Source organism: Equus przewalskii, chromosome 10 (assembly GCF_037783145.1).
Source record: "Equus przewalskii isolate Varuska chromosome 10, EquPr2, whole genome shotgun sequence".
Classification (NCBI taxonomy): Eukaryota; Metazoa; Chordata; class Mammalia; order Perissodactyla; family Equidae; genus Equus; species Equus przewalskii.
This window is the reverse complement of record NC_091840.1, coordinates 5,786,705-5,813,942: the sequence shown is the minus strand read 5'-3', so window position 1 is coordinate 5,813,942 and position 27,238 is coordinate 5,786,705. Positions and strand designations below refer to the sequence as shown.

General features: G+C 53.6%; 2 protein-coding genes and 1 long non-coding RNA gene across 14 annotated transcripts in view; 1 reads left to right on the top strand and 2 right to left on the bottom strand.

Moving 5' to 3' along the window:
• Positions 1–3,194, bottom strand: part of PRPSAP1 (phosphoribosyl pyrophosphate synthetase associated protein 1) — a 39,501-nt gene extending 36,307 nt beyond the window's left edge. The window contains exon 1 of one of the 6 annotated variants that reach the window (XM_070559963.1): positions 1,887–3,194. Coding sequence is in view for 2 of the 6 variants with exons in the window: in XM_070559961.1 (XP_070416062.1) it covers positions 1,927–2,201 (275 nt within the window). In the remaining 4 variants the exon portion in view is untranslated. The remainder of the gene's footprint in view (positions 1–1,886) is intronic. The other 5 variants (XM_070559960.1, XM_070559961.1, XM_070559962.1 and 2 more) reach the window with 5 other exon arrangements.
• SPHK1 (sphingosine kinase 1) lies at positions 3,080–26,903 on the top strand. 7 transcript variants are annotated; one of them, XM_070559958.1, is made up of 6 exons: positions 3,080–3,368; positions 24,440–24,643; positions 24,989–25,141; positions 25,220–25,314; positions 25,393–25,508; positions 25,806–26,903. In XM_070559958.1, exons 2-6 carry the CDS (start codon positions 24,634–24,636, stop codon positions 26,590–26,592), a joined length of 1,161 nt encoding a protein of 386 aa, XP_070416059.1. In that variant the 5' UTR covers positions 3,080–3,368; positions 24,440–24,633; the 3' UTR covers positions 26,593–26,903. The 7 variants fall into 7 exon arrangements, with proteins under 7 accessions (XP_070416059.1, XP_070416056.1, XP_070416057.1 ...); XM_070559955.1 differs by lacking the exon at positions 3,080–3,368 and adding an exon at positions 21,585–22,572; XM_070559956.1 differs by lacking the exon at positions 3,080–3,368 and adding an exon at positions 22,713–22,878.
• Positions 19,591–21,792, bottom strand: LOC103541301 (uncharacterized). The gene is made up of 2 exons (XR_011522895.1): positions 21,680–21,792; positions 19,591–20,737 (listed from the first exon to the last, which is right to left on the bottom strand). It is a non-coding gene; the product is annotated as an uncharacterized lncRNA (long non-coding RNA).
• Positions 26,904–27,238: the final 335 nt, after the last annotated feature.

Sequence of the window (27,238 nt, the reverse complement as noted above, 5' to 3'; positions counted from 1 at the left end):
AAAGATAGGCAGCGTAGATGAAACAAGATTAACAATAGGTTGCTGGGGCCCGCCCCATGGCCGAGTGATTAAGTTTGTGCTCCGCTTCCGCGGCCCAGGCGGCAGCCCGGGGTTTCCCTGGTTCGGATCCTGGGTGCAGACCTAGCACCACTCATCAAGCCATGCGGAGGCAATGTTCCACATAGCACAACCAGAAGGACCTACAACTAGAATACACAACTAGGTACTGGGGGCCTTTGGGGAGAAGAGAAAAAAAAAGGGAGGAAGATTGGCAACAGATGTTAGCTCAGGGCCAATCTTAAAAAAAAAAGGTCACTAAATGTGGAAGCTGGATGAAGGCTCCTTGGGGTTAACTATAACACACATGTAACTAACATACCCTGGGAATGTAATGCACCTAACTTTCTCATTGATTAAAGTAAATCAAAGGACCCCTACTTGAAGCTTAGACCTGAAGGAAATCAAGGAGCTCAAGCATCGTAACCTCAGGGGTCATCTAATCTACTGATCTTCAAACTTTGTTTAGAGGTAAAACCCTTTTTTCAAAGAAAATTTTACTCAGAAACTCAACAGATGAAACATAAAGGCACCATTTACAAATATGTATTATCTATAGTAACTTAAAATCTTTCTGGAACCAGGCAGGGAAGAACCTGAAAAAAACCTAAACAGCAAAACCATCCACCTTTGAGGGGCAGTGCCTCCTCCCTCTGCTCTCTGGGCAAGGTCAATGTGTAAATCTGACCCAAAATAAACAAACACCAGCTTTATACTTAAAGTTAGCATTTTAATTGGTCTCAAAAAAAAGACAAATGATCAGGGGTTAGAAATGTGGTAGCAGACTGCAAAAAGACTGGGTTTTTTACACTCTTCTCACTTAAAACTCCCACTGAAAATAGGCATTACTGAGAAAATACATCTAAAGTTTCCCCCTTCTTCTCTACATCTCCATTTACAATTTAAAAAGATATTCGTGCAATTACAGTCATGTGTCGCTTAACCATGGGGATAAGTTCTGAGAACTGCTTCATTAGGCCATTTCGTCACTGTGTGAACATTGTAGGGCGAACTCACACAAACCTAGATGGTGTAGCCCACTACACACCTAGGCCTCATGGGACCGATCTTATGAAGCCACCGTCGTATAGGTGGTCCACGTTGACCCAATGTCATTATATGGCACATGACTATCCAACTCTGAAAAATTCACAGAGGAACTCTAACATAAACTGTTTAAAATGTGAAAATGACTTTACATGTTAAAAGACAAGATCCCGATTTTATATTTGTAAGTAGTTTATTTGGAAAGGGTTCATAAGGTTCCCCCTTCACAATAGGGCTCTGGGATTCTCCAAAACAGCTAACTAGAAGAGGCCACTCAGGAAGCAGGTACTATCCGGAGGGCCACTGGGAGCCTCTGCTCTGCCAGATGCTTCATCTACATTATTCTGTCCATGCTCACAGTGTTCCTGCCCAACACACAGAATCATCCCGATGTTACCAAGGAAGTTCAGGAAAATCAAGTCTCCTGCCCAGTGTCAGACAGAGAAAGGGGCAAGACTGGGAAGGCATCTCAGAGCAGTCGGACCCCAAAGGCCACTAGAGAGGACAGGCTTCCTTGGATTAAAAAGACGCAGAAAAGCAAAGACTACTTGCAACACCTGATGGAATCTAAAGCCGCTTCCAGCACGGTCGGACCTATCACTTCCATCAGCAACTCCGACAAACCGCTCCCCGGGGCTGCCTCGTTCTCGCTGCCCTCCCCGACCCCTCCCGCCGCCCGTCCCGCTGGCCTCGGGGGCTCCTCCACCCGCAGGGCCCTCCGGCCGCCCCCACCGCCCGCGCCCGCCCCCGCCCCGTCGGGGCCTCCCTCTCCTCCGGGAGACCTGGAAATGGCGATGCCCGGATTCCGAAGTCAACTCCCACCGTGGGAAACGGAGTCCAAGCCGGAGCCCCTCTCTCCCAGGCGCCCACCCGGACGGTGACGGAATCGTCCCCATCGCCCCGGGGGGCGGCGGGGGCGGACGAACGGAAGGCGAGCGGGCCAAGTGACGCGGCTGCGGCGGGGGCGAGGTCAACGAGCCCGAGAACAGCAGCACTGGGGGTGGGGGCGCCTTCTGTCCCCTCCAAGCGTTTGTCCAGCCCCCAAACGGCAGCACTCGGCCACTCCCTCCCGCAGGTGCAGGGCGACGGGGCCACATGACCCCTCACCGGGGGGAGGGGGGGACGTGGCGGAGAAGAGGAACAAGGTGGCCCCGCGGCCGGGGCCCTCGGACGTCCCGGCCCCCGCCGCTCCCGCCCCTTACTCGGTGATGCGCTTGGCCAGCTCGGTGCAGGCGGCCGTGGAGTTGGCCGAGAAGACTCGGTAGCCGGTGCGGGCGGCGTTCATGGCCGGGCGGGCGGCGGGGCGGGCTCGCGGGGCGCGGAAAGCCGAGGACGCCGACAGCGGGGGCAGCAGCAGCAGCTTCTTGGGCATCGTCCGCCCGAGGCGCGGTAACAGCCGGCCCGCGCGGGGCTGCACCGGGCGCGGTTACGACTGAGCGGCCGCGAGGCTCGGGGATCCTGCGGGCAGGGTGTCGAGCCGCCCGGCGCAGGAGCGGAAAGGCCTGAGAACTCGCCCTCTCGGACCCAAACCACGGCTCTGTCCCGCCGGACCCGCGCCGCAGCCGCCTCAGAACCAGCGACCAGGCCACCGCCCCCTCGGCGAAGGCGAGAGGCGCTGGCTAGAGCGCCCGCAGAGTCGCCATCTCAGATGAGGGCAGGGCGGTGGGCAACTCTCTAAAAGCTTCTTCTTGCGAGAGAAGCACCACGAATCCTCCCTGAGGCTTGCTTTTGTCGCTCCCACGGGAGCTCTTTTGCTCTCACGTTCTTGAGCGGCGCAGCCTGGCTTGGTAGTGGTGGTCCCAGCCGTTTCCAACTTTTCTGCCAGGATTCAAAATGTCGGCCACCAAGGAGGCTGACGATCTAGCCCTCCGCCTCTATGATAATACAGGGCTAGCGCCCGTCGAGGCGCATGCGCTCAGTTGAGATTGATTTGGAAAGCGGAGGGCGGGGTTGATTTCTCCGCTGGTTGCCTGTTATGTTCTAAAAGGCCGAAAAGACGGTATACTGCTGAGCCTGATCCTTATTCCCCAGACTCCATCCTTGTATCTGCACGTAAGGCAAGTTTCCCTGTACTGGTCAAAGGCACTCCTGCCAGTCCTTGCTTTGCTCCCAATCGTGAAAGCCCTCCTTCCTCCGCTTCCACGTACTCCTGTCCCTCCGAGACCCACTCGTGCGGCCTCTGCTCCACGGAGTCTTTCTGGATCACCTCAACCGCAGTAAGCCGCGCATTGCCCGCTCGACGATAGTGTACGTGTATATGTAAGGTGCTTGCATTTTTATTTACCTTTGTGAACATCCGTCTTCCCAACTAGGATGGAAACCCTCTTAGGGCAAGATCGTGTATTTCTTAGCGTTTCCCAGTGCCTAGGGCAGTGTTATGGGTCCCAGGGGCACACAATCAATTCTTGTTGAATAAGGTCCAAGAAGAAAGTAAAGGGGAGCGAGGGCGGTGGTGGAAGCATTTGAGTCACTATTTATCAGCTGAGGGATGTCTTACATTGACCGGACCAGCTTCTGAGAATGTCTTCTAGGGATTCTGCCTCTTGTGACATTAGGCTTGAGGGAATAGATTGTGACTCATCAGGTCATGACGCTTATCAAGCCTGAAGCTTCAGCATTGGGAAATTCAACTGCCCTGAGGCCTGCAGGAGGGGGCTCCACATTCCGCTGACTCTCCAGAAGTACTGCCCCACACGCTCCCTCTATCTACCAGAGCAGGGTACAGGAAAAAAGCACGTGGAGCAGCTGGCCTAGGCCACATTGTTTAACTGCACACGTGTCCAGCTGATGGACCTGGTCGGAAGCCATATGGCCTTCTAAACAAAAAGAAACCACTTCTCTTGACGTTTCCCCTATATATATCCCACAGAACCCCTCAAACCTTAATACACCCCATACGGAGCCCATCTTCATTTTATCAGTTCTCCCCAAGCTGCCCCTCCTCCTCTGTTCCCTCTGTGAGTGGACATAACCATGAGGTTCCCAGTCAGCATCTCAGGAGTCGTCCTTTACTCTTCCCTTTTCCTCGCTTTCTACATCTATCCATTTATTCATACATGGACATTTCCTCAGCGCCTACTGTTTGCCAGGCCCGTTTTAGGTGTTTGGGACACTTTAGTGAAAAAAAGACAATTCCTACCCTGGAGGGATACAATCTAGCAAGGGGAGAGAGATAAAAAATAAACATAATAAATGAGTAAAGCATATAGTATGTTAGAAGGTATATTCATTTGCTTTTGCTGCAGTAACAAATTACCACCAACTTAGTGGCTTAAAACACAGATTTATGATCTCACAGTTCTGGGGGTCAGAAGTCCTAAAGTCCAGGTGTGAGCAGAACTCTTCCTGCCGGAGGCTCTGGGGAGAATCCATTTTCTTGCCTTTTCCACTTTCTAGAGGCCGCTTGCGTTCCTCGGCTCATGGTCACCATCCTCCACCTTCAAAACCAGCAGCATAGCACCTTCAGATCTCTCTCTCTGATCTTTGCTTCCGTTGTCACATCCTTACCCACTCTGACACTCCTGCCTCCCTCTTATAAGGACCCTTGTGATTACATTGGACTCGACTGGATATCCCAGTATAATCTTCCCATCGCAAGAAACTTAACTTCATCACATCTGTGAAGTCCCTTTTACCATGTAAGGTAACCGGTTCAAAGATTCTGGGGATCAGGATGTCAGCATCTTTGCGGGCTGTTACTCTGCCTACCACAGAAGGTAAAAAAAAGAAAGAAAGAAGAGAAAGGGAATTCTAGAGTGGGGTAAGAAACAAGTTTTGGGGGCCGGCCCAGTGGCGCAGTGGTTAAGTGTGCACGTTCCACTTCTCAGCAGCCTGGAGTTCGCCAGTTCACATCCCCAGTGCGGACATGGCACCGCTTGGCAAAAGCCATGCTCTGGTAGAGGTCCCACGTATAAAGTAGAGGAAGATGGGCACGGATGTTAGCTCAGGGCCAGTCTTCCTCAGCAAAAAGGGGAGGATTGGCAGTAGTTAGCTCAGGGCTAATCTTCCTCAAAAAAAAAAAAAAGAAAGAAAGAAACAAGTTTTGTCTATTCTACCTTCCAAATACCTCTCCCTGCCCTTCACCCCACTGCGGCTCTCTCACTTAGGTCACCAGGGCCTCCCTAATGGGCTCCATCCACAGTGACCTCCTCCTCATCTAGGATCTCCTTCACTTACCTGACGTGAGAATCACCTGAAGGATGGGAGTCTAGCCTTCTGATTATCCTGGTTCAATAAGCTTGGAAAATACTTAGTAATTAATCCATTCTCCACATAAGCCAGAGGGAGCTTTATATAAACAGATCTGATAGTGTCTCCCCTCAAAACCTATCAGTGGCTCCCCATCGCTTTTAGAATAAAGACAAACCTCCTAACACAACTGTAAGGTCCTGCCTTGTGGCTTCTACCTGTGTCTTCAGTTTCATCCCTTATATTCTTCCCTTTGGCATCAACCTGATTGGCTTTCTTCCAGTCCTGCGCTGGCCTTGTGCCCTGCTGCCACAGGGCTTTTGCATGTGCTGTTCCTTCTGCTGGGAAGCTCTTCCCCTTCTCATCATCCAGTCAGCTTTTATTCATCCTCTGCCCTAAAGAGGCTTCTCCGACCTCTCTGACTATATCAGAGGCCTCTTTATTAGCTCTCCTAGTAATATGTCCTTCTGTCTTACACACTGGTCATGCTTGCAAATTTATATTTTGTAAAGACTGCCAATCATGACCCTGTATCCATTCTCCCTTGTTCCTTTCAATGGTAGAACCAGCCCAGCTAGGGTCATGTCCCAGCCTCCCTTGGAGCTAGGGCAGCCATGTGACCACATTTCGCCAGTGGAATGAGAACAGAAATGATGTGTGCAATGCCCAGGCATGTCCTCCCGCTAGTCTTCCACTGTTGGAAATGACACCCACTGGAGCATCCCCAGTGGACCCAGAGCTGGGGGCCATGTTGAGGATGGCAGAGTCAACTCGCCACCTGGCAGGCTGGCTGGTCTCAGGAAGCAGAGCTGCCCCTCACACCCCAGACCGCCCACCTCTGCTCTGTTACGCACAGCAGGAGATCAGCTTCTGCCTTATTTAAAGCACTATATGCTGGGGGCTTTCTCTTACAGCAGCTTAGCCTGTCCCCAACTGGTCCCCATATGTGTGGCGATTATTTATTTATCTCCCCACCAGACTGTTAACTCCAAAAGGTAGAGACTGACTCTGTGTTTGTTCGTCCTTGCGTCTTGACTAGATAGATGAGGTGTGGCCAGTCCTTTCATTTTTAGGAGTCTCTGATGAGAAATCCCAAAACTTAAGATTGGAGGTCTTCACTCTTACAAAGCCCCAGTGCCCGAGTTCCCACGATCCTCCCTTGTTCCTCCACTGATAAGACAGGGAGGAAGGGCCAGGAGAGATGAATTTGGGGTAACGACTGGGGGCCATCTTAAGGTGCCCAGAAACAGAAACAGCAGCTCTCCCAGGCGGGCCCAGGCGTGGAGTGATGAAGCTGGGACTTAGGCACACAGTGTCACCGGACGGGCCCTCAGGCCAGGCGTTCAATCTCAGCTTAGGATCCAGAACAACAGAACCACATTCTGTTTTAATGTGATGCTTAAAAAATGAACATTTGGATTACACCATTGGAAGTTTTTCCTGGTTTATTGCACATGTATAATAAACCGTGTGGCACCAGGGCAGCTCCCAAAATATCTCTGGGAGAAGGTCTCCCTAGGGCCTGTCCCAGGGCCTGGCACATGTTAGGTGCTCACGCATGTCTGTGGACTTGGTGGGTGCTGGCGGCTAACAGCTATTGGTCTCTTCTTCTGGGCAGTGGTCTCCTAGCTGGTCTCATTGCTTCCAAACACTGTCCTCCCTCCGCTCCCATATGTCTAGCCCACCCTTCACGTCCGCACTCCAGATCCCCCAGTGAAGAGCCTCTGGGGCTTTCCACTGCCTGCAAGCTCAGACTCCTTAGCCTGATCTGGCCTAAGCCTCTACCCCCATCTCCTGCCTTTCCACCTTAGGCCACGCTCTGGGCGTGCGGCTTTCTGAACTGTTTGCCATTTGCTGAAAGCAACCTGGTTTTTGTAGCTGAGAAGCTTTCTAAGTTCCGCTGTGACTTCTCTGTTCTGTGAAGTTTTAGAAGTATGCTGCTTGATTTTTCAACTTTGGAAAATTTCTCGTGCTCTATTATTGATTTCTAATTTAGTTCCCCTTGGTGAGAGAACATACTCTGGGTGAATTCAGTCCTCTGAAATGTGATGAGACAAACTTCGTGCCCAGCGTGACCTATGTGAGTAAACGCCCCATATGCACCTGGAGAGAATGTACGTTCTGAAGTTTTGGGTACATGTTCTACGTGTGTTGGTTAGATCACGTTTGTTAGCTGTATTCAAATTGTCTGCTATCTTAATTATTGTTAATCTGCTCCTTCTATGATTGTGGAGTCTTGGACTTTTCCTTTTAGTTCTTCAGCATTCGCTTTATGTGCGTATCACGTTGGATCTGTTTTTCTGGAGGCCCCTGACCAGCACAGGGGCTGAGTAGGGAGGAGGAAGCCTCTGCTCATTTTGTAAAGAATGTCTTTTTTGAAGTTTGAAGTGAGATTCCACTTGACCGGTTCCAGGGTTGTTGTTTTTTTTTAATGTTTTCTATAAGAAGAGGCTGATCCTTGAGACTCCAGACCTGCTGGACGTTTCCTGCAAAAACAAAAACAGCTCCGCTCAGCACAAGGTGACATTTTGCATATTGAACCCAATTTCAGTTTTCAAGTTTAAAAAAAAATGATCCTGTTGTTAGCTGGGCTGCTGGCTCAGCAGGAACTGTGGGAAGATGATCTCTGTTCCAAAGACTCATAGATAAAGGGTGGCACAGGTTCAGATCTGGCACCAAGAACTGTCCAAGAATGTCCGAACGAGACAAAGAGGGTGTGTTTAGGTCGCTCAGCCCTGTCCCTGAGGGACAGATTATTTAGAAGACAAGGTCAGTCTCTGCAACAAAGGAGAACATTTCAGGCAATGATTCAAGGATTTTGCCTCCATGTTACACTACTCCAACTTAAACTTTGGAAAAATACGAGCACTTTCCCTGTTTTCATTTTCTCAACAGGGCTCAGCAAGCTGAGACTGAATGATCTTTATTTCTAAAAATAATACCAACTTGGATCTCTGAGCTGATTCTCTCTATAGGACACCAGAAACCATGCTGGGGGCGAGGGCGAAATCCTGGGCAGACAGAGCCAAGCGCGCTGGGAGTGACCCTTCCCAACTTCAGCAAGGACAGTGGTGGAGAGCAGCTGCTGGGGTGGCCGCTGGAAAATCCGAAATGGAATCGCAAGGTTGAGTCTTCGGTAGGACAGGACCCTACCTCTCACGGGGTTTCAGTAACTCTTCATAGAAGCTCTTTGGGGTATCACAAATATCCACACATCATTGAATACTTTGGTTCAAGTAGAAACCATTTAGTGCCTTCCAGAGCTTCTGCAGAAGCTCCTGCCAGACAAGAGATGATTCCTTGCCCATATTGCCAGATTTATAGCAGCACTGGTGAGACGGGATCAAGAGAAAGATAAGGAGGGAGGAAAAAGGCCAGAGGCAGTAGGGGCTGAGAAGGCAGGAGGTGAACATTAAGGAGACAGGTTATAATAAATATGGACCAAATAATTCAGAAAGTCACAAGGTTCCTGGCTCAAAGTGTGCCAAATTTGTCAGTTTCAAGGGGATCCAGGCTCTATAATAGCAAAAAACCCCAAACAGTACAAATATCCAACAATAGCTATGGTCAGTCCACAAACTGGGACATTACGTGGTCACTTAATCCCCCAAGGACACTCCGAGAGGCTGCAGGGTGCATAGATAAGAGTGTTGTCTCTAGGAGCCAACTCTTACCAGCCATGCGACCTTGAGCAAACAATTTTGTTTTCCTTTGCCTCGCTTCGCGCCCCTGTTCAGTAGGGTTAATAACAATTCCTACCCAGAAGGGTTTTGTGAGTGGATACAGGTCAAGCAGTTAGAACAGGGTCTGGCACATGTGAGCCATTAGGTGAACGGCGATAAGAAACGTTTATACGTATTTATCAGTTCGGGCAAGCAGGAAAACAATCCACGTTCATTATTTTAACAAAGAACTTAATATAGAGAATTGGTTAAATGGGTTTTGCAGGACGGAAATGGCAGAAAGCAGACACTGGAGGAACAGAGAGAGTAACCAAGCGCAGGAAGCGGCTACTCCCCGCTGGATGCCTTGGGACAGTGGATTGCTGGAGGAGGAGGGTGGGGTGCACAAGGCCAGAGGAATAAGACCCTTAGGAGTCCATTTAAAGGCAGGCCTGAATGACAGTGTGGCCACGGACGGGAGAAAGGACAGATTGGCATAATGGAGTTCCGCAGTGGCGTGGTCCGCCAGCAGCCATGAGAGTCGGGGCTGCGGTCCAATGAGGATGAAGATCGTTCTCCGCCAGAGAGATTGTGGCAAGGGTCCAACTCCCAAATCCCAAGGTCCCGCACATTCTCAGAAGGAGATGGAGCCGAGCAGATTGTGAGCAGGGACTGGAGACATCCCAGAAGAGGACGGATGGTGAAGCTGCAGCGGAGCATGGGAGAAAGGAAGGCTTTGCCAAAGAAAGGAGGGTGATTGGGAGCTGGTGAGACAAGGATGCTCCATCCATGAGGGACAGGAAGCAGGGCTGTCTGGCCCATGAGGCGGCAGCTCTGGAGTCAGATGGACCTGGACTCAGTTCTGGTTCTCCGGTTCACCTGAGGTAGCCTCTCAGCCTACACCAGCGTTTTTTTCTGTCTGTCCAATGGTGATGACAATAACGCCCGCCTCACAGGTGGTGAGGTGACGTGTGTATGATAAGGGGGAGTGAGGTGCCTGGTGGGATCATTCCTGCTTTCCAAGAATTACCAGAAGCCACTGCCAGGAACTAAATGCACCCCACATTCTAAGTCAGAGAACAACCAGCTGTGGGGCTGGCTGTGAGATGCCACTCAGCACAGACACTGAACCCTGTGCATAATCAAGAATTTGATTGGCCTGTGTCCCTGGTTTCTGGGAGGTCACCTCCAAATCCTTGGAATTTCCTGAGTGATAAGAGTGTCTGTTATTCACCATGGGCCCCTCCATCCTGCCTGATAGTTTATGATAAACCACGTGATATCAGCTCAACCTCTGGGGAAGAGGGAGGGGCTGGAGATGGAATTCAGTTAAACTCTGGACACCAAAGCTTGGGTGCGCTCCCCTGGCTGGCAGTGTTCTGCATATCGTCACAGATCGATGTACCGAGAGGATAACATGTTCCTGAGACTGCCAGAAGCTTCGAGTCTGGGACCCTCACCCTATGTGTCTCTCCTGTGGCTGGTTTTGATTTGTATCCTTTTGCTATCATTAACCTACAATAGCAAGTATAGCACTTTCCTGAGTTCTGTGCATTCTGGTGAACTATCGAACTTGAGGAGGCATTGGGAACCCCTGAGTTTGTAGCCAGCTTGTAAAAAATGAGGGTGGCCTGCAGACCCCCAAACTTGCTGCTGGTGTCTGAGTGAGGGCAGGCTTGTGGAGGACAGTGCCCTCAACCTGTGAAGTTTGGCCCAACTTCGGGTAGTTGGTGTCATTGCACCCTGCCTCAAAAGAAAAAGGGAGGGAGGAGGAGTGAGAAGTCACCTTTGGGGAGAGGGGCTGTCTGTGAAGTGAGGCCTCACTTCTTCATGAGGACTTGACTGGCTTTCCTTGAAACCAGGTGGGGTTTAAGGGGATTGGGGACAGTGGAATCATTGTGAAGTGTGTGGGACAGCAGAGAGGAACACCTCTTCTCCCACTGAGCTGTCCACTTGGCCATGGGCTGGCTGATCGCCCTGGGGCTCCTGAAGTTTGGACAGTGCCCAGAGGAGCTGGCATGGTGGGTAGTCAGCAAGAAGGCAAAGGACTGGGACCATCCATCCCCTCAGAAGATGGATGCCATCCTCACAGCCCCAGAGTTGGATCCAGAGCACGGATGGAATTGCACATTCTAGGATTTGGGATTGGGGGACCTCCACAGAGCAACACGGCATGAGGCCACCCACAAGGGTCAGCAAGAATATGCAACCAAGGGGAGCCCCTTGGGAGACAGTCTCTCGTCAGAAAGCCTGTGGGGCCCCCACTTGTCCACACCAAGTCTACAGAGCGCTAGTTTTCAACCCAGGCAAGGTTGCCCCCAGGGGACACTGGCAATGTCTGGAGACAGTTTTGGTTGCACAACTTGGGGAGTGCTGCTGGCATCTGGCAGGCACAGGCCAGGGATATTGCTAAATGATCCAGAGAACAGGCCTCCACAACAAAGAATGATCCAGCCCAAAATGTCAGTAGTGCTGAGGATGAGAAATCCTGCTCTAGGAATGAGCTGGATCAGCAGTGAGGACCCAGAGCATGGGACGGCCACGTCACCACCACCGACAGTCACCACAGGAAACACATCTGTTTCCCATCGCTCTCCTCCCCACCTCAGCCTCGTGGAAGCAGACACAGAGGAGGGGCAGTGTGCGAGGGACTCGAGTGTCCTTCTTACCCGCCGGATCCTCGGGCCTGGCCTGGGCTGCGGAAGGATGGGGATAATTCAAGACAAGTCTGACTTTTTAAACAGAAAAGTCTTAAACATCAAAGTGATTCTGTGTTGATAACCACAAATGACTGGAAGGGTGGCAGGAGACTGAGGGGCTTTAATGGGGAGCCTCACGCACAGCGGGAAAGGGCACTTTGATAGAGCACAGCGGGTGGTAGCTAGTAGAAAAAATAAAACCTTCTCTTAATGTGCACTTCAAAAAGACAAGTCTCCCTAATAGGCAGACTATGTCTGTGTGTGGCTTAGTGCAGTGCCTGGTTCACAGTAAGAGCTTGACAAATGGCAGCTCTTGCACTAAGCGGGAAGTGGGAAATCAGCAGCCTCCAGTGCACAGAGAGGGCTAAAGGACAAATGTCACGCAGGAATAGCTGGTGTCATTTAAAGGAAGAAGACCAAGGAAGCCGGGGCATTGGTAACAAGGCACTGGGGTCCCTGAAAACATACTTGAAAGAGTCTATTCTTAAGCTGCAAACTGGTTTCCTTAAAGAAGAAGGAGCTCCTCAAAGGTGTCCCAATTCTTAGTTCCTGAGGTAAGTGACTTAGAGAGTTTCCAAAGATGATGGCCTCCAAAGATGGTGGCCTCCAATCCCTTCTCTCCCTGTATGCTTATGCTGCCGCTCACACCAGAGGGAAGGGGCCCCAATTCCCTCCCCTGGAATCTGGGCTTAGTGACTTGCTTAAGTAGTAGAGTGTGGCAGAAGTGACATTCTGGGACTTCCAAGGGTAGGGCAAGAGAAACCTCGAAAGCTTCTGCCCAGATCTCTTGGAATGATTACTCATGGGGACATTCCCTCTTGGAACCCAGCTACCATGTCACATGGAGAAGCCACACATACCTGAACTCCTAACTGACAGGCAGCCTTAACTCTCACCGTTTGAGGGACCCATCTCAGATGTTCAGCCCATTGACACAGCAACCACAGGAGACCCCTAGTGAGAACCACCCAGTTGAGCCCAGTCAACCCACAACAGACCCAATGAATTATTGCTTCAAGCCACTAAGTTTTACGGTGATTTATTATCCAGAAACAGAGAATTGGAACACTTCCCTAGGGAGCCAAGTGCTTTCAGAAACATATGCTCCTTTCTTGGATGAAAAATTAATTGTCTTTCTAGTGCTTGTCCAGGAAGGGTTTGCACAAGCGGGATATCAGAGCCAGTGGAAAGACACAAGTCAAATACCATTACAAGCCCAAGTTATGGCTTTAGCATAGTACCAACTCGTAAGCCAGGCAACCCTTGCTAGAAGAGCATTCCAGCACCTCCCTCTCTCCCCTACGTGCCCATGTCTTCCTCCTTTCCATTCTCCTCTCCCTGTTACTCCCCTCCCATTCCTCCATAAAATGCAAACCGCTATTCCAAAACAACCACCATAGAAACATGCTCAGGTTCTTGGAAATCTGACCAATGTCAGAAAATACAATGTGGCAAGGTGGAGGCAGCAAGAAAATTCACGGCTAACATCCCAGGCTAGCCACCAGGGTGAGGTCTCCGAGGCCTCATAGTGGGAAGGTAACTTCATCTTCCTTTAACACACAAGGGAAAATAGAATCCCCTGGTAATGAAATACCAATTAGATATTAAGGAAAATCATTTCCAAAATTGTATTACCGTTCAACCGGGAAATAGGATTTAATTGAGGTTTTTTTTTGTCATGGGAGCGCCTGCTTTGACACCACCTAGTGGGAGTAACTGTAATAACTGCAGAGGCCCCCTTTTCCTGGAACCTGGATGGCAGCCTGCTTTGTCACTATTCCCACATTCCCACGTCTGGGAGGATGTGGGGGGGAGACTGTAATGGTGTGTGTCATTTCTGCACTATGCCTGAGTCATTTCCAGACGTGAAATAGTTGTTGGGACCATGATAGCTCATGATGCCCTTCAAGCTTTCTGCGGCATTTACAGAAGTCTCTGAGAGTCTTTTGAGCTTGCCCACCTGCTTGGAAAAGAGACTACAGATCCTCCTTTTTCTTGTGGGAGGATGATTGGCCCTGAGCTAACATCTGTTGCCAATCTTCCACTTTTTGCTTGAGAAAGATTATAGCTGAGTTAACATTTGTGCCAATCTTCCTCTGTTTTATGTGGGATGCTGCCACAGCGTGGCCCTATGAGTAGTGCCAGGTCCACCCCCAGGATCTGAACCTGTGAACTCAGGGCCCCCAGAGCAGAGTGCACAAACTCAGCCACTACGCCACCGGCCGGCCTGAAATTTGTCTGCACGTTATAATCATTGGGAATCTTTGAAAAATCCTGAAGCCCAGGCCAGGCCAGACCGGTTAAGTCATAATCTCTTGGGGTGGGACCCGCAGTGTTGAAGCCCCCCTGGGGCTTCCAGTGTGCTTCCTAGTTTGGGAGCCACAGTGATAAATGACCCTAGAAGTAGACTTGGCCATCAGCAGATCCGGTGGCCGTCACCTGCTGCCTCCTCTCCGCTTTCCTTTAGGAATATCCCGAGGCCAAACCCACTTAGAGCCCTCTTTGCTGTTTCTGTGTCTGAGCCATTTGGTAGAGCTTTCACAAATAAACAAAGCTGGATTTAAAAATTTTCCATCTCTAATGTATTTTTACTTTGATTGTATTTTAAGTATTTTTTCGAAATATAAAAATACACTGCATAAGTGGTTATCTTTTGGGGGGACAGTAGCTGGAAGGAGGCATGAAGAGTTTCTAGGATGTGTTGTTTGTTTTTTTTTTTATTAATACAGGTGTGTTGGTTCACAAATTCATAGTTCATCATTTGCGTGTGTTTTCTATCCATATTTATACTTCAATAACAAACCCACCATACATATTGCAGACCTATTGGGAAAATATAGAAAAGGAAAAAGTAAAGAAGAGTGACAACCAAAAATTAGCACTTAGGGCCTCCACAAGTGACACTACTTTTTACACAAGGTAAAGTCTTTCCAAATAATGCCACCAAAGTGCTGACTGTACCCCTCACCCTTGTGAGGAGAGGGCAGGTGTCTCTGCACAATTGCGTGAGGCTAAGAGACTGGACGGCAAGGAATTTAGTGCCACGGAGAAACAGCTGGGAGAAGGTGGGACCACCACACTTTCCCACTGACAGATGCTCTCCTTGATCTAATCAGGTTCATATAAGCTCTCTTTTTGACTAGGCTTCAAACCCTGGGCTTCTGTGTCCTTCCTGGTAGAGTCTAGCTCTAGCAAGTATCTTGCTTGTTAGTTTAGCCAGAATCTGCCATCCTCCATGTCTGATCCCCTTTGATATCTGTTACAGGTTCTTCACGCTCCCCCACCCCCAGGTGATGTAGCCGGAATCCTCCCTCATCCTGATGTTTCTTCTTAGTAATTTTCCATCCACTCACCCCCACCCTGCTCCTTGACTAGAAATTCCCCCTTTTCCTTGTTATTATTTGCGCCCAATCTGTACCACCCGCCCCGCCAGCTGCAAGACCTTTTTGCAATGGTCCTGAATAACGTTTGCCCTACCTTTCTGTAACAAGTGTCTTGAGTAACTCTTTTCTTTAACACCATCCAAATCAGCATCAACTGCTGCCCTAGAAATGGACATTTTATGCATCACAAAAGAATGATCCTTGGGGCTGGCCCTGTGGCCGAATGGTTAAGTTCGCGCGCTCCACTGCAGGCAGCCCAGTGTTTCGTTGGTTCGAATCCTGGGCGAGGACATGGCACTGCTCATCAAACCATGCTGAGGCAGCCGTCCCACATGCCACAACTAGAAGGACCCACAACGGAGAATATACAACTATGTATCGGGGGGCTTTGGGGAGAAAAAGGAAAAAATTTTTTTAAAAATCACTTAAAAAAAAAAAAGAATGATCCTGAAAGCGACATTGCCAGTTACATCAAGTCCCTTGTTTTTTAAAAAATTGAGGTGAAATGCACATAACATAAAGTGAACAATTCGGTGGCATTTAGCACATTCATAATGTTGCGTAGCCATCACCTCTATCTAGTTCCAAACATTTTCATCACCCCAAAATAAAACTCATGTTCTTTAAGCATCACTCTCCATTTCCGCCTTCCCCAGCCCCTGGCAGCCACCAATCTGTTTTCCGTCTCTATGGATTTACCTGTTTTGGACATTTCATATAAATGGAGTTGTGTGGCCTTTTACATCTGGCTTCTTTCACATAACGTTCTTGAGTTCATCCACATGGTAACATAGCAGCACTTCACTCCTTTTCATGGCTGAATACTATCGCACGTTGTGGACGTGCCACATTTTGTTTACCCACTTGTCTGTTGATGGACACTTGAGTTGTTTCCACCTTTTGATTATGGTGAATACAGCTGTTATGGATATTTGTGTACAAGTTTTTGTGTGGACGTATATTTTAATTTCGTTTGGGTATGTACCAAGGAATGGAATTGCTGGGTCACATGGTAATTCTATGTTTAACTTTTTGAGGAAACTGGAGTCTCTCATTTTTAAAAGATACTTTTCTCAAGGGCTGGTGAGTAATCCTAGCTTTGCTTTTCACATCTATTAGGGCTGTGTTTTCATGGTTGACCTGCTAGTCTTTGTTGAGCACTCACAACATGCAGGTCTTGGCTCAGAATTAGAATTAGGCTTCTGCTGTCCCACTCAGGGTCCTCGAATTTCATAAATGCCTGAGATCTCAAAGACTCAGCCCTCGGGCCTTCCATGTCCTGGGGTTTGCCTGGTTCTAGGCTGCCACTCAGCCTTTCCCCAGCCAGCATGGCTCCCCCTGCTGCTAAAGGCTGCAAATGGGGTAACAGACCCACCGCTGAGGACGCCACATGCCTCTCCCGTTTGGAATAACACTTATGCTGCCAAGAGCTAAAGCCCGCAGATCGGATCCCACGCTAATCACATACTGCAGGTATTGAGCGCCTTCCCTCCTGAAGCGCTCAAAGTTCTCAATTTGAAAAAGTATTTGCAGATACTTGTCACATGGCAACCAGAAGGCAGCCTAACATGGTACGATCTTTGGGTTGGCAAATGCCAAGTTCTGATGCTATGGATTTTTCTAGGCCATGCTGAGTCAGGAAGACTGATGTCGTGGTTTTAACTCCGTCTGGGAGCTGTTTGTCCCTCCCTCCCAAGACCCATCAGTTTGCTCTGTGAGCCAGGAGGAGGTGGGGCGTTGGACTTCCTGAGCTCTCTGCACCACCGCAGCGGCCACCTGGCGCCCAGATGCAGCTCCCTCCCCTGGGCGCTCTGTAGCATCTGCCAGAAGGATGCGGTTGGGAGAGGTCAGCCCACAAGCGTTTCTTAAGGACTTCTGTGTGCAGAACCAAACTGATCGCGGTTCTAGGAAGGAGACAAAAAGAGAAAAGAAAAGAAACATTCTCCAGCCACCTCTTATAGGCTCCTCAGTGCTCAGGAGCACTCTCCGGGCCCGTTCCATTTTTCGTTTGTTTTTTAAAAATAATTTCACTAATTAGTCTGTAAGTTTTGCCAGGGAATCATCTCGTTCCTCATTCCATTTTTGAAACAGTGGGTTTCGGAGAAGGCTGCTAGCATCATCTGATGCTGCCTTGAAGGAGAAATGCCATCTTAACTCATCCTCAAGATGCTAGTCACGTTGCTGTGGTCAGGACTTCAGGGCAATGAGCAGAGAACAAGGAACTCTACTTTTGGAAATGGCTCTCCTGTCGGATCAACACAGCATCATCACTTCCTTCATTCCACAAAGGCTTAGAGGCACGTGTGTGGAATTAGGTTACGGCGTCCCCTGCCCTGAGCCCTCCTCCCTGGCCCCAGCTGTCCAGCCCATCCTGTATAATCATTACTTAAATTACCAGGGTTGTGTCTGGAAAGAATCGAAGGGTTTGACCTTCAGGAAGCAAGCCTCCAGGGAAGGGGGATTTCTATTTCTGGAATGTGGATAATGAGCGTCGGGGGGAGGCAAGCCCCGCTCCAGGCTCAGCGTCTTTTTGCAGCGTGAAGCAGGGCACCCGTGCCCCTCTATTGCACGCCCCTCCCCAGTGGGCCTCTACGGAGGAAGCCTGAGCCGCTGCACGGTGCAGTTTGGATAAAAGACCAGAGGGACACATCCCTGGGGTGGCCACCAGGGGCCAGTAGGGTGCCTAGAACGGTGTTCCCAGAGGCAGCGTGTGCTTCCCTTGATGGGGTGAGAAAGGATGTCGCTTTCCCTCAGTGCAGATGGGGGTCCACCCTCAGGTGGGAGAAAACAGCCCCAGACCATTAGCGCAAATGCACGGCCCAGCTGGCGGTTGTGTCCAGCCCATGTCTGTTTGGTTTGGGAACAACCCAAGGACATATCAGCTTTTGAGAGATGTGGAAATGGAAAACATTGCACAACAAAAAGCCCCCGGAAAACCGTGTACACACCCATCCCCTTGGCCTGGATGCAGGGCTGCTAAAAGATGAAAGCAGCTCCACTTTCCTGTTCCAGAGGTGCTAGGTCCTCTTCCTGATTCCCAGAAGTTTTCCTTTTGGGAACTGCCCAAGGCAGTTTGACTGGCGGCTGTCGGCTCCTCTCGCCTTGAGTGAGCACTTACTAGTTGCCGCCTGGGGTCTCCAAACCGGCATAAATGAGCACGTGAGTGTAGCGGGGGTAGTGGGGCAGGGGGCCGGCTGCAGGCTCCGAAGGGAATCCTCTCTCCCCTCACACGTGTCCAGGACGGCAGGTTGGGCATCGGAGACCAGGCCAGAGTCTGCTGTTGGCCCAAACCAGAGCTGATGTCAGCAGGAGCCTGTGGAATGTTCCTAGCCACTGTTCTCCATGTAGCTGGTCTGGTCCAGCCTTACCACAGAGAAGTAGAAACAGTGGGACTGTTGAGTCACATGACAGGAGCTGAGAGAGCCACACATTTCCATTTGGCAGCCAGGGGCCTCATGGCAAGGCCTTCCTGCAAAGCCGGGTGGAGGATTCTGCCAGGCCAAAAATGGGAAAACAGATGGGCTGGTCTGCTTCCCACCTTGCCTCAGGCGAAAAGTTGGGGTTTTGCAATCCTATAATTACCACGTTTAGCAAAGATGCCAATTTCTCCCTCGGGTAATTTTTAAAAATGGAAACCAATTTTCTTTATAGGGACCTCTGCCCAATGAGCCAAAGGCCATGAAGTCTATAGAACCACAGGTCAATCCAAGCAAGAGTGTTTTCAGTCCCATACGACAAATGCTTCTTTGGGGGAAAGCAACTTCCTGGTTTGTGTTCACTTGGTGGTGCCAGGGAGGTGGGGAATACTAGAAAGAAGGTTCTGTAGCTGAGGACACAGTTCCCAGACTATTTCCCTACCCATCTGTGGTTGGCAGAATAATGGCCCCCCAAAGATGTCCACGTCACCATCCCTGGAGCCTGTGAATATGTCACTTTATATGACAGAAGGGATTTTGCAGGTGCAATTAAGTTAAGGCTCTTGAGATGGGGAGAGTATCCTGGGTTTTCCAGGTGGGCCCAATGTAATCACAGGGTCCCTGTAAGAGAGAGGTAGGAAGGTCAGAGTCAGAGAAGATGTGACAACAGAAGCAAAAGTCAGATAGAGATTTGAAGATGCTATGCTGCTGGCTTTGGAAGTGAAGGAAGGGGTCCAGAGCCAAGGAATGCAGGTGGCCTCCAGGAGCTAGGACAGGCAAGGGAGCACAGCCCCGCTGACTCATTTGAAACATCTGACCTCCAGGACTGCGAGATAACAAGTTTGTGCAGCAATAGAAACCTAATATACCAACACAAAACTCAGCTTTGTTCTTCCAAGGACTGGGGAAAAAATCCATCTGCTCAGGAAGCCAGAGATGCCATAAATCAAGGTGTGAGGTAAGATCTGAAAGTCAAGGAGCCAGGCCGGTGTGCAAGCCTGGGCAGGGAAGCCTGGCAGCCAGCAAAGACATAAACAACTCCTCCCAACCCATCGCTCCCTGATGACACTGGGAGGTGGGGAGGTCCAGATTCCAGAAGCCCTCTCCGACATCCACGGGAGCATGCACTATTTTCCTCTTTCAAGCCACCTGATACTGTATGGTTATATTTTTAAAATTAAATATGTGATACAGTAATTCACACTAGAGTCCAATAACTTGTTGGTTTTCCCTCCCAGAGTAATTTGCTTTTGAAAAAGAACACGCCCACGGAAGATAATTCAGACCCTAACACAACAAATGTCAGCCAGATGTTTCACAGGGAGAAGGCCGTGCGAAGGCGAAGGCGGAGATTGGCGTGATGTGTGTACAAGCCACGGCACGCCAAAGCTGGCCAGCAAACCACCAGAAGCTCGAAGAGAGGCCTGGGACAGGTTCTCCCTCACAGCCCTCGGAAGGAACTGACCCTGCTGACATCTTGCTCTTGGCCTTCTGGCCTGTAGGACAGTGAGACAGTAAATTTCTGTTCAGAGACCCAGTTTGTGGTACTTTGTCATTATGATCCCAGGAAACTAACACAAATGCGTTCAGGCGGCGGGCAGGCAGCTGAGAGGAGTGGAGCGGGTGTGGCCTGCAGGCTTCCACATCGAGACAGCTGTGGAAGCTGGTTCCCCTGGATGGTAGCCAAGACCAGCAGGCCTGCCAGTGAGGCGTGTGGGAGGCAGAACCCAGAGGCTCAGAAGAAATCTGGATTCCCGGCCTCCCCAAGGACACTCACAAGGACAAGGAGACATGCAAGGCGTAGAGCGAAGCTCACCCTAGCACTCACCCTGAGTAGCTGAACCACTGCAGAAACAGAAACTCAGAACCCCCCCGAGAGGTGACCAAGACACCTGCTTGACCGTCTGCTTTCCTGGAACTCCACGTATGACACGCCGCACCACCCCCAGTGTCTGGCATGGTCACCAGCATCGAGGAAACTCGCAGAATGGAAAGCCACATTCGGTCTGTCCCACAACACAGGTCTTAAAAAGAGTTTGCAGGGCCGGACACTCCCTTCCCCTGTCCTTGTGGTCTCCTAGGCAGAAAAGACTTGGGGCCAAGGGAGGGCTTGAGGCCCTGCAATTCACCTTCGGAGCCGAAACCTCCCAGGAAGGTAGCTTCAGGGACTTATGAGATGGCAGGCATCGTCTCCCAATAAAAACAAGTCATTTGCCGTCTGGTGGCCTTGGCTCCAAGTTTCCAGAGAGCTGGGGCCAGGCCCGGTGAATGCATGCTTTCATTCTCTGAAGAAGAAAAAACCCCGGGTTCTCAGGTGTGTCTCCCTGGGAAGGCTGCCCACAAGGAGGAAGCCGCTGGCTGGGCAGAGGCAGAGGCTGACTCTTGCCACTGTGAGACAGGCATTACCTGCTCTGGGTTGGCCACCCCGTCAGGTCAAGCCTGATCCCAGGCCCACAGTAGGCCTCTCTGGGCACAGCAGCTAGTTGCTTAATCAGGACTTGGGGGACAAAGCCTGGAGAAGGCTTCAAGATGCTTCCTCTTTCTCGGGGAGACTTTTTCTGAGACGTTGGGTTACTGGGGTCGCTCTGTGGCAAGCAACCCATCAGGCCAACAGCAGCCGTCAGCCGGGGGGTAGGCTCAGCCTTCCTTCCAGGCTGGGGGTCAGGACCCCTGGAGTTGCTTCTCTGTTGGGAACTGGTTTGGCAGCTTGGGGAAAACCTTTCACCTCTCAGGGTTTCAGTTTCCCCAATCGTTGAAAGAGGAAGAGCATCTTGCTCTTGCCCAATTCTGTCTCTTGGGCTAGGGATGCTGATGGGTGAGTTTCTGGAGAGGAGAGAAAGTTCTTTAGACAGGGCCTGGGAGGCGGTATGGGCCTGCAGAGAGGCAGCCTGGGAGGTGGGAGGTGAATGACAAGAATGAGGGGGCAGAGCAGAGGCCGTGGAGGTGAGGGGGGCCGAGGGAGAGGCGGCAGGGAGCACAGAGGAGCCATTGTGCGCACTGGAACCAGGGCCAGAGGGCTTTGCCCTTCCCCTCCCTCCCACTGGGCTCGCCTGAGTCGGGAGGGGAGTTGGGTCCCCCGGAGGTGGCAGGTTAAAGAACCCAGCAGGCTGCCCCGCCTCCCCATGCCCGCTTGGCTTTTGGTCAACTCCGCCCCCCGCGACTCCAGGGGCTCTAGCCTGCAGCGCAGGAAGGAAGACAGGGATCCTGTGGCAGGCGGGCTTTCTCACCACGGACTCATGCACAGCCAGGCGTTCCCTTCCCTGTGCCTCAGTTTCCCATCAGACTCCAAGGTTTAAGACGGCAGCTTTTCAGGCCTGATGGAAGGGTCCCTCCGGAGCGGGGGAGAAGAAGGAGGAAGCTGCCTTGGCCGTCTCCGCAGCCACCTCCCCCCAAACCTGAGATTTCGGAGAGCACTGCTCCACGTCCCCCGTCTTCTAGGAGCCAAAGCCCAGACTTCTCGCTGGAGGATAGGGAAAGAGAGGAGGGGTGGGATCTGGAGCCCGGCTGCCGCACCGAGCCTCTGTCTCCCGCCGCCGCTCGCGTCCCCGCGTCGCGTGACCACAGCACTGCGGCTGAACACAGCCCTCCGCTCCCCGCGCCGGGTTCCTAGGGGGTGGGGGACCCGGAGGTTCAAGACCAGACCTCGGCGGACACGCAGCGCTGCGAGAGGGTGACGACACCCCAGCTCCCTCCTCTTGTCCCTAGTTTCGCGGGGTTTCTCGACCCTTGAGCGCGTCGCTGAGTCACCTTCCCGGAACACGCTCCGGACTCTCAGGACCCAGCTAGGGCTGCCCGGGGACCGCGCAGGGCGGAGGCGCGTACCACCGCCACGCGCGCCGAGCTGCCGGCCCGAAACCCGCGTATCTCAGCCTGAGCCCCTGCTCCCGCCTTTTCCCGGGACACTTGGGCCCCGCTCCCTGCCCCCCAGGTGGGGGCAGATGTGGGCGTGGGCACTCCGCAGCCTGGACCTGGACCGCCTCAGCGTCCTACAGGGGTTTGGTTTTTTCTAACTTTGGCCCTACCAAGTCAGGTCACCAAGTCGGCCTTGGCAACTTCCTCCTCCGGGTCTCTGCAAACAACCCCCAGGGATTTAATTCAAGTTGGTCGCGGACACTTTCAGGTCAGACACTTGCCCGTGATATGTATATAGCACACACACTGACACACGTATCGCCGTTTGCCTCCATTGAAGTGAAAACTCCCAGGCGCGTTTGCATCCTCCGGCTAAGCCAGTGTGGACGGCGGGGGACACGCCCCGCTGATGCTTGGCTCTCCAATCCCAGTGGGGACCCCTAGGCCTGTTTACACCGCCGGGCTCTTCCCGGGTGGGTGAGGGGCTTGGGCCTGGATCGCCCGCTGCGGTGACGCTTCTCTGGCCCAAGTGATCCTCAATGATGTCCTCTGCGGAAAGGATTCAGCTTTTGAGGTTCTTGACAAGGGCCCCTCCTCCAGACCGCAGCCCCCTAGCCGATCCCTGTCGCTCCCTGGGATGGCGCGCCTGGCTGCCTCGGGCTTGGTGGCTGCACAGCCGAGCTGCCGCGTCAGGAAGCTAAAAATAGTCCTCCGGGGAGAAACGGGGTCGGCAGGAGGGACGCCCCGGCACGGAGGGGGGGGCAGCCGGCGGGGTTTGGGCCTCGAATTCCGGGGGAGCTTGGGCGGGGTGCGCGAAGGGGACTCTGTATGCCCGCCGCCTGCCGCGCGGGTAGTTATGCGGAAAGACCCTGAGCGGCAGGTCGCAGCGTCGAGGGGCAGCCGAGGGGCAGCCCGGAGCGCTGAGCCACCCGCAACCGGCGCTCTACTCGCCGCCGCTCCGACTTTGCGCGCCGCGGCGAGTTCGCGTGTGGCCTGCGCTGCGCGTTCACCCTCGCTCGCCCGGGACGCGGCCCTCGCGGCGCGCTGCTCGTGGCCGGGTCCGGGGCTCTGCGCCTTGCCGACTACCTCCGCCTCTCCTCCTGCCCGGCCGCGGCGCCGCCTTCTCGCAGGTCGCCTACTCCGAGCGGCGGGGGCGCGTGGCCAGGTCCGGGGACCCAGCCCAGAGCCTGCGCGTGGCCGAGCCGTGGGCGCTGACTGTGCCGCAGGCGGCCGGGTGAGACCTGGGGCGGGCGGGCGCGGGCCCGGGCCACGCGGGGTGCCTGTTCCACCCCGGAGAGTGCAAGGAGCGCGGGGCGTGGCCAGGCCGGGCGCGGAGCTACAGCGCCCTCCCAGCGCAGCAGCGCGGGATGGCGAAGTTGAGCGAAAAGTTTGAGGCCAGAGGCAGCGAGGCCGTGGAGTCAGCGTTTGCCCGGCGCTCCAGTTGTCCCTCAGACGCGAGGCTGAGCCCGGGACGAGGCCACTGTAGAGAACGGAGGTGGCACCTCCCCAACAAACCGGCCAGACTGGGTAGGGCCGCTCGCCCTGCCTTCACGCCGCTCGTGGCTCCTGGGCAGCTCGGGGAACTGGCCACGGACCGCGCTGCGTCCGCGCCCACTCGGCGCTGGGCTGAGCGAGGCGGCAGCTGGCTGCGGGTCTCGGGCTCAGGCGGTGCGCGCCCCCGGCGTTGCTCCCAAGAGTGCGGCGCGTGCGGGGACCCTGGTCGCTCTGGAGCTCGGGGTAGGGAACCCCACTGGCTCGGGGCGGCGATGGCTCACCCGGAGCTTCATACCTCGCGATGTCCGCTAGAGTTCTGGGATTTTTATGCAACTGGACTCCCCTCCTCCTGGCAGCCCCCGGGGGGCTGAGGAGCTGGTTTGATCCAGAGAGCTACGGGGCTCTGACTCACCCTCTGGCCAGAACTTGAGACCCCGTCAGGAAACCCCCCAGGAAAAGACCCTTCGCCTATGGAGGTGGGGGCTCAGTTCTAGGACGGGAGCGCCCTTGATGGCCTAGGCTCTCTGGACCTCTCGGAAAACTAGGCGATGCTGGAGCGCGCGCTCCCCGAGGATCTAGTTGGGCGTCCGCCACCTCAGGGGCCGCTCCGGATTCCTCCAGCGCTGTCTCCTCTCCCTCAGATCCAGCAGCTGCAGGGAATGACGCGGATGCCCCTACTGCCCCGGCTTCAGGCGGGGAGGGCGAGCCCCACAGCCAGCACCGTGACGCCCGCCTGGGCAGCATCGATAAGGAACTGAAGGCAGGAGACGCCGGCGCGGGCAGCGCCCCGACAGCGCTGGGGACCCCCTGGCAGCGGGAGCCGCGGGTCGAGGTTATGGATCCAGGTTTGTCGGGGCCTGGCGGGGAAGGGCTGTAGGGGGATCCTTTCTCTCCCTCGCCAGGAAGGATGGCCAGAGTCAGCTGGACAAAAGAAAGGGGCTGGAGATGCTCCAGAGAAACACTTTCCTGACGAGGCCAGAAGCTAGTCGGGCCTGAGCCAAGGACCCGGCTGTCAAGGGCGTGGTGCTCCACCCTGGAGCTCCCCATTGGAGGCTGCTGCCTCTGACTAGGCTCTATTGGGTCAATTACCAGGGGATTTCTGGCACCACATTCCATCCCAGTGCCCCTGTTGTGATCCGCAGCCCCCTAGTGGCCGGTTGGACGCGGCCTTTTCGGGTTTGTTTTTACAGCGAGGGGAACCCAGCGCCAGCTCCCACGGCCCTGCCACGTGCTGGTGCTGCTGAACCCGTGCGGGGGCAAGGGCAAGGCCCTGGAGCTCTTCCGGAGCCACGTGCAGCCCCTGCTGGCCCAGGAGGATGTCTCCTTCAAGCTGTTGCTCACTGGTGAGTGCCTCTCTGAGGGGGTGCAGGGAGCATCCCCTGCCAGGGACCCCCCAGCTCTGATAGCCACCCTGTCAGCAGAGCGGCGGAACCACGCCCGCGAGCTGGTTCGGGCAGAGGAGCTGGGACACTGGGACGCGCTGGTGGTCATGTCTGGAGATGGGTTGATGCATGAGGTGAGGCCTGCACCAGGAGGCTGGGCGTAGGTGGGGGATGGGGTGCTTCCCAGGCTGAGGCCACCCTTGCTCCAACAGGTGGTGAACGGGCTCATGGAGCGGCCTGACTGGGAGACCGCCATCCAGAAGCCCCTGTGCAGCCTCCCAGCTGGCTCTGGCAATGCTCTGGCAGCTTCTGTGAACCATTATGCCGGGTGAGAGCCCAGGGCCAAAGTGGGCCTCAGTTTCCCCTCAGTGCTACCCTACTGCCCGGTTTTCTAAGTCCCATATGCTGGGGTAACTTCCATTCCCCCTTCTCTGGAGCCTTGACCCTCAGTTCTGGGGCCCTCTCTTGGTGACTCCAGCTGGCTGCCTCCACCTGCTCCATCTGTCTTTCTTGCCAACTCCCTAGGGATCCAGTGTCACATTGCCTGCCCCAACTCCCCAGGAGAAGGAAGGGGAGGATGAGCAAGGGCTCCTGCCCTGCCCCTTCTGACCATTTTCCCCTGCAGCTTTGAGCAGGTGACTGATGAAGACCTGCTGACCAACTGCACGCTGCTGCTGTGCCGCCGGCTGTTGGCGCCCATGAACCTGCTGTCACTGCAAACAGCCTCCGGGCTGCGTCTCTTCTCCGTGCTCAGCCTGGCGTGGGGCTTCATTGCTGATGTGGATCTGGAGAGTGAGAAGTTTCGGTGCCTGGGGGAGGTGCGCTTCACTCTGGGCACCTTCCTGCGCCTGGCAGCCCTACGCATCTACAGGGGCCAACTGGCCTACCTCCCCGTAGAAAGGGTGGTCTCCAAGATGCCCACCTCCCCGGCTCTGGACCGGCAGAACCAGCAGGGCCCTGTGGATGCCCACCTTGTGCCCTTGGAGGAGCCAGTGCCCTCCCACTGGACCGTGGTGCCAGAGCAGGACTTTGTGCTGGTGCTGGTGCTGCTGCACTCACATCTGGGCAGCGAGATGTTTGCTGCACCCATGGGCCGCTGTGAGGCCGGCACTATGCACCTGTTCTACATACGGGCAGGTGTGTCTCGGGCCATGCTGCTGCGCATCTTCCTGGCCATGCAGAACGGCAGGCACATGGAGTATGACTGTCCCTACTTGGTGTATGTGCCTGTGGTTGCCTTCCGCCTGGAGCCAAAGGATGGTAAGGGTGTGATTACTGTGGACGGGGAGTTGATGGCCAGTGAGGCTGTGCAGGGCCAGGTGCACCCAAACTACTTCTGGATGGTCAGTGGCTGCATGGAGCCCCCACCCTCTCTGGAGCCACAACCCTCGCCCAGCCGTAAGCCCAAGTAGAGGCCACCTCCAGAAGAGCCCTTATGACTCCGAAGGCCTTGCCATGCCTCAGTCGGTCTATTCAGTCCACTCTGAGCCTCAGGGTCTCCCCTCCTCCCCCAGGACTGGACAGCCTGTCCACAGCTCATGTGGGGAGAGGAGGAGGACTCCTGGAGAAGGGTGGGAAGGTGGAGGCTGTGCTTTGGAGGGACAGGCTCTGCCCAACAAAGGCCAGAATGAGGCCCTGGGCCAGGAGCCCAGCTGGTGGAATTCCTTTGCCTATGGCAGCCCCACCTCATGAATCAAATCCAAATAAAGTGACACTCCCAGCCTGATGGTCTTATCCTAGGTGTTGGGGAGGGAGTGGAATCTTGCTCCTGCCAGGGCTCCAACTCTTAGCATTAGTGTTGCCCAATGGTGCCTCCTGGATTGGGCAACACGTGGTACTGGCCCCTGGAAATACTCATTTTGGTGGTGGGCACAGGACCAGAGCTGGTCCAGGCTTCTCTGCAGTGGGTGGGGCCCTGCCCAGCGATTATACCACCTTCAGCCTGGAAGCCAGGAAGTTCAGCCAACTGCCTCATCCCACACCTGGGAAAACTGACGCTTGCAGCTAGTATGTCTTACCTAGGGCCACACAGCCAGTCTCGGCAAAAAGGGGAAACGT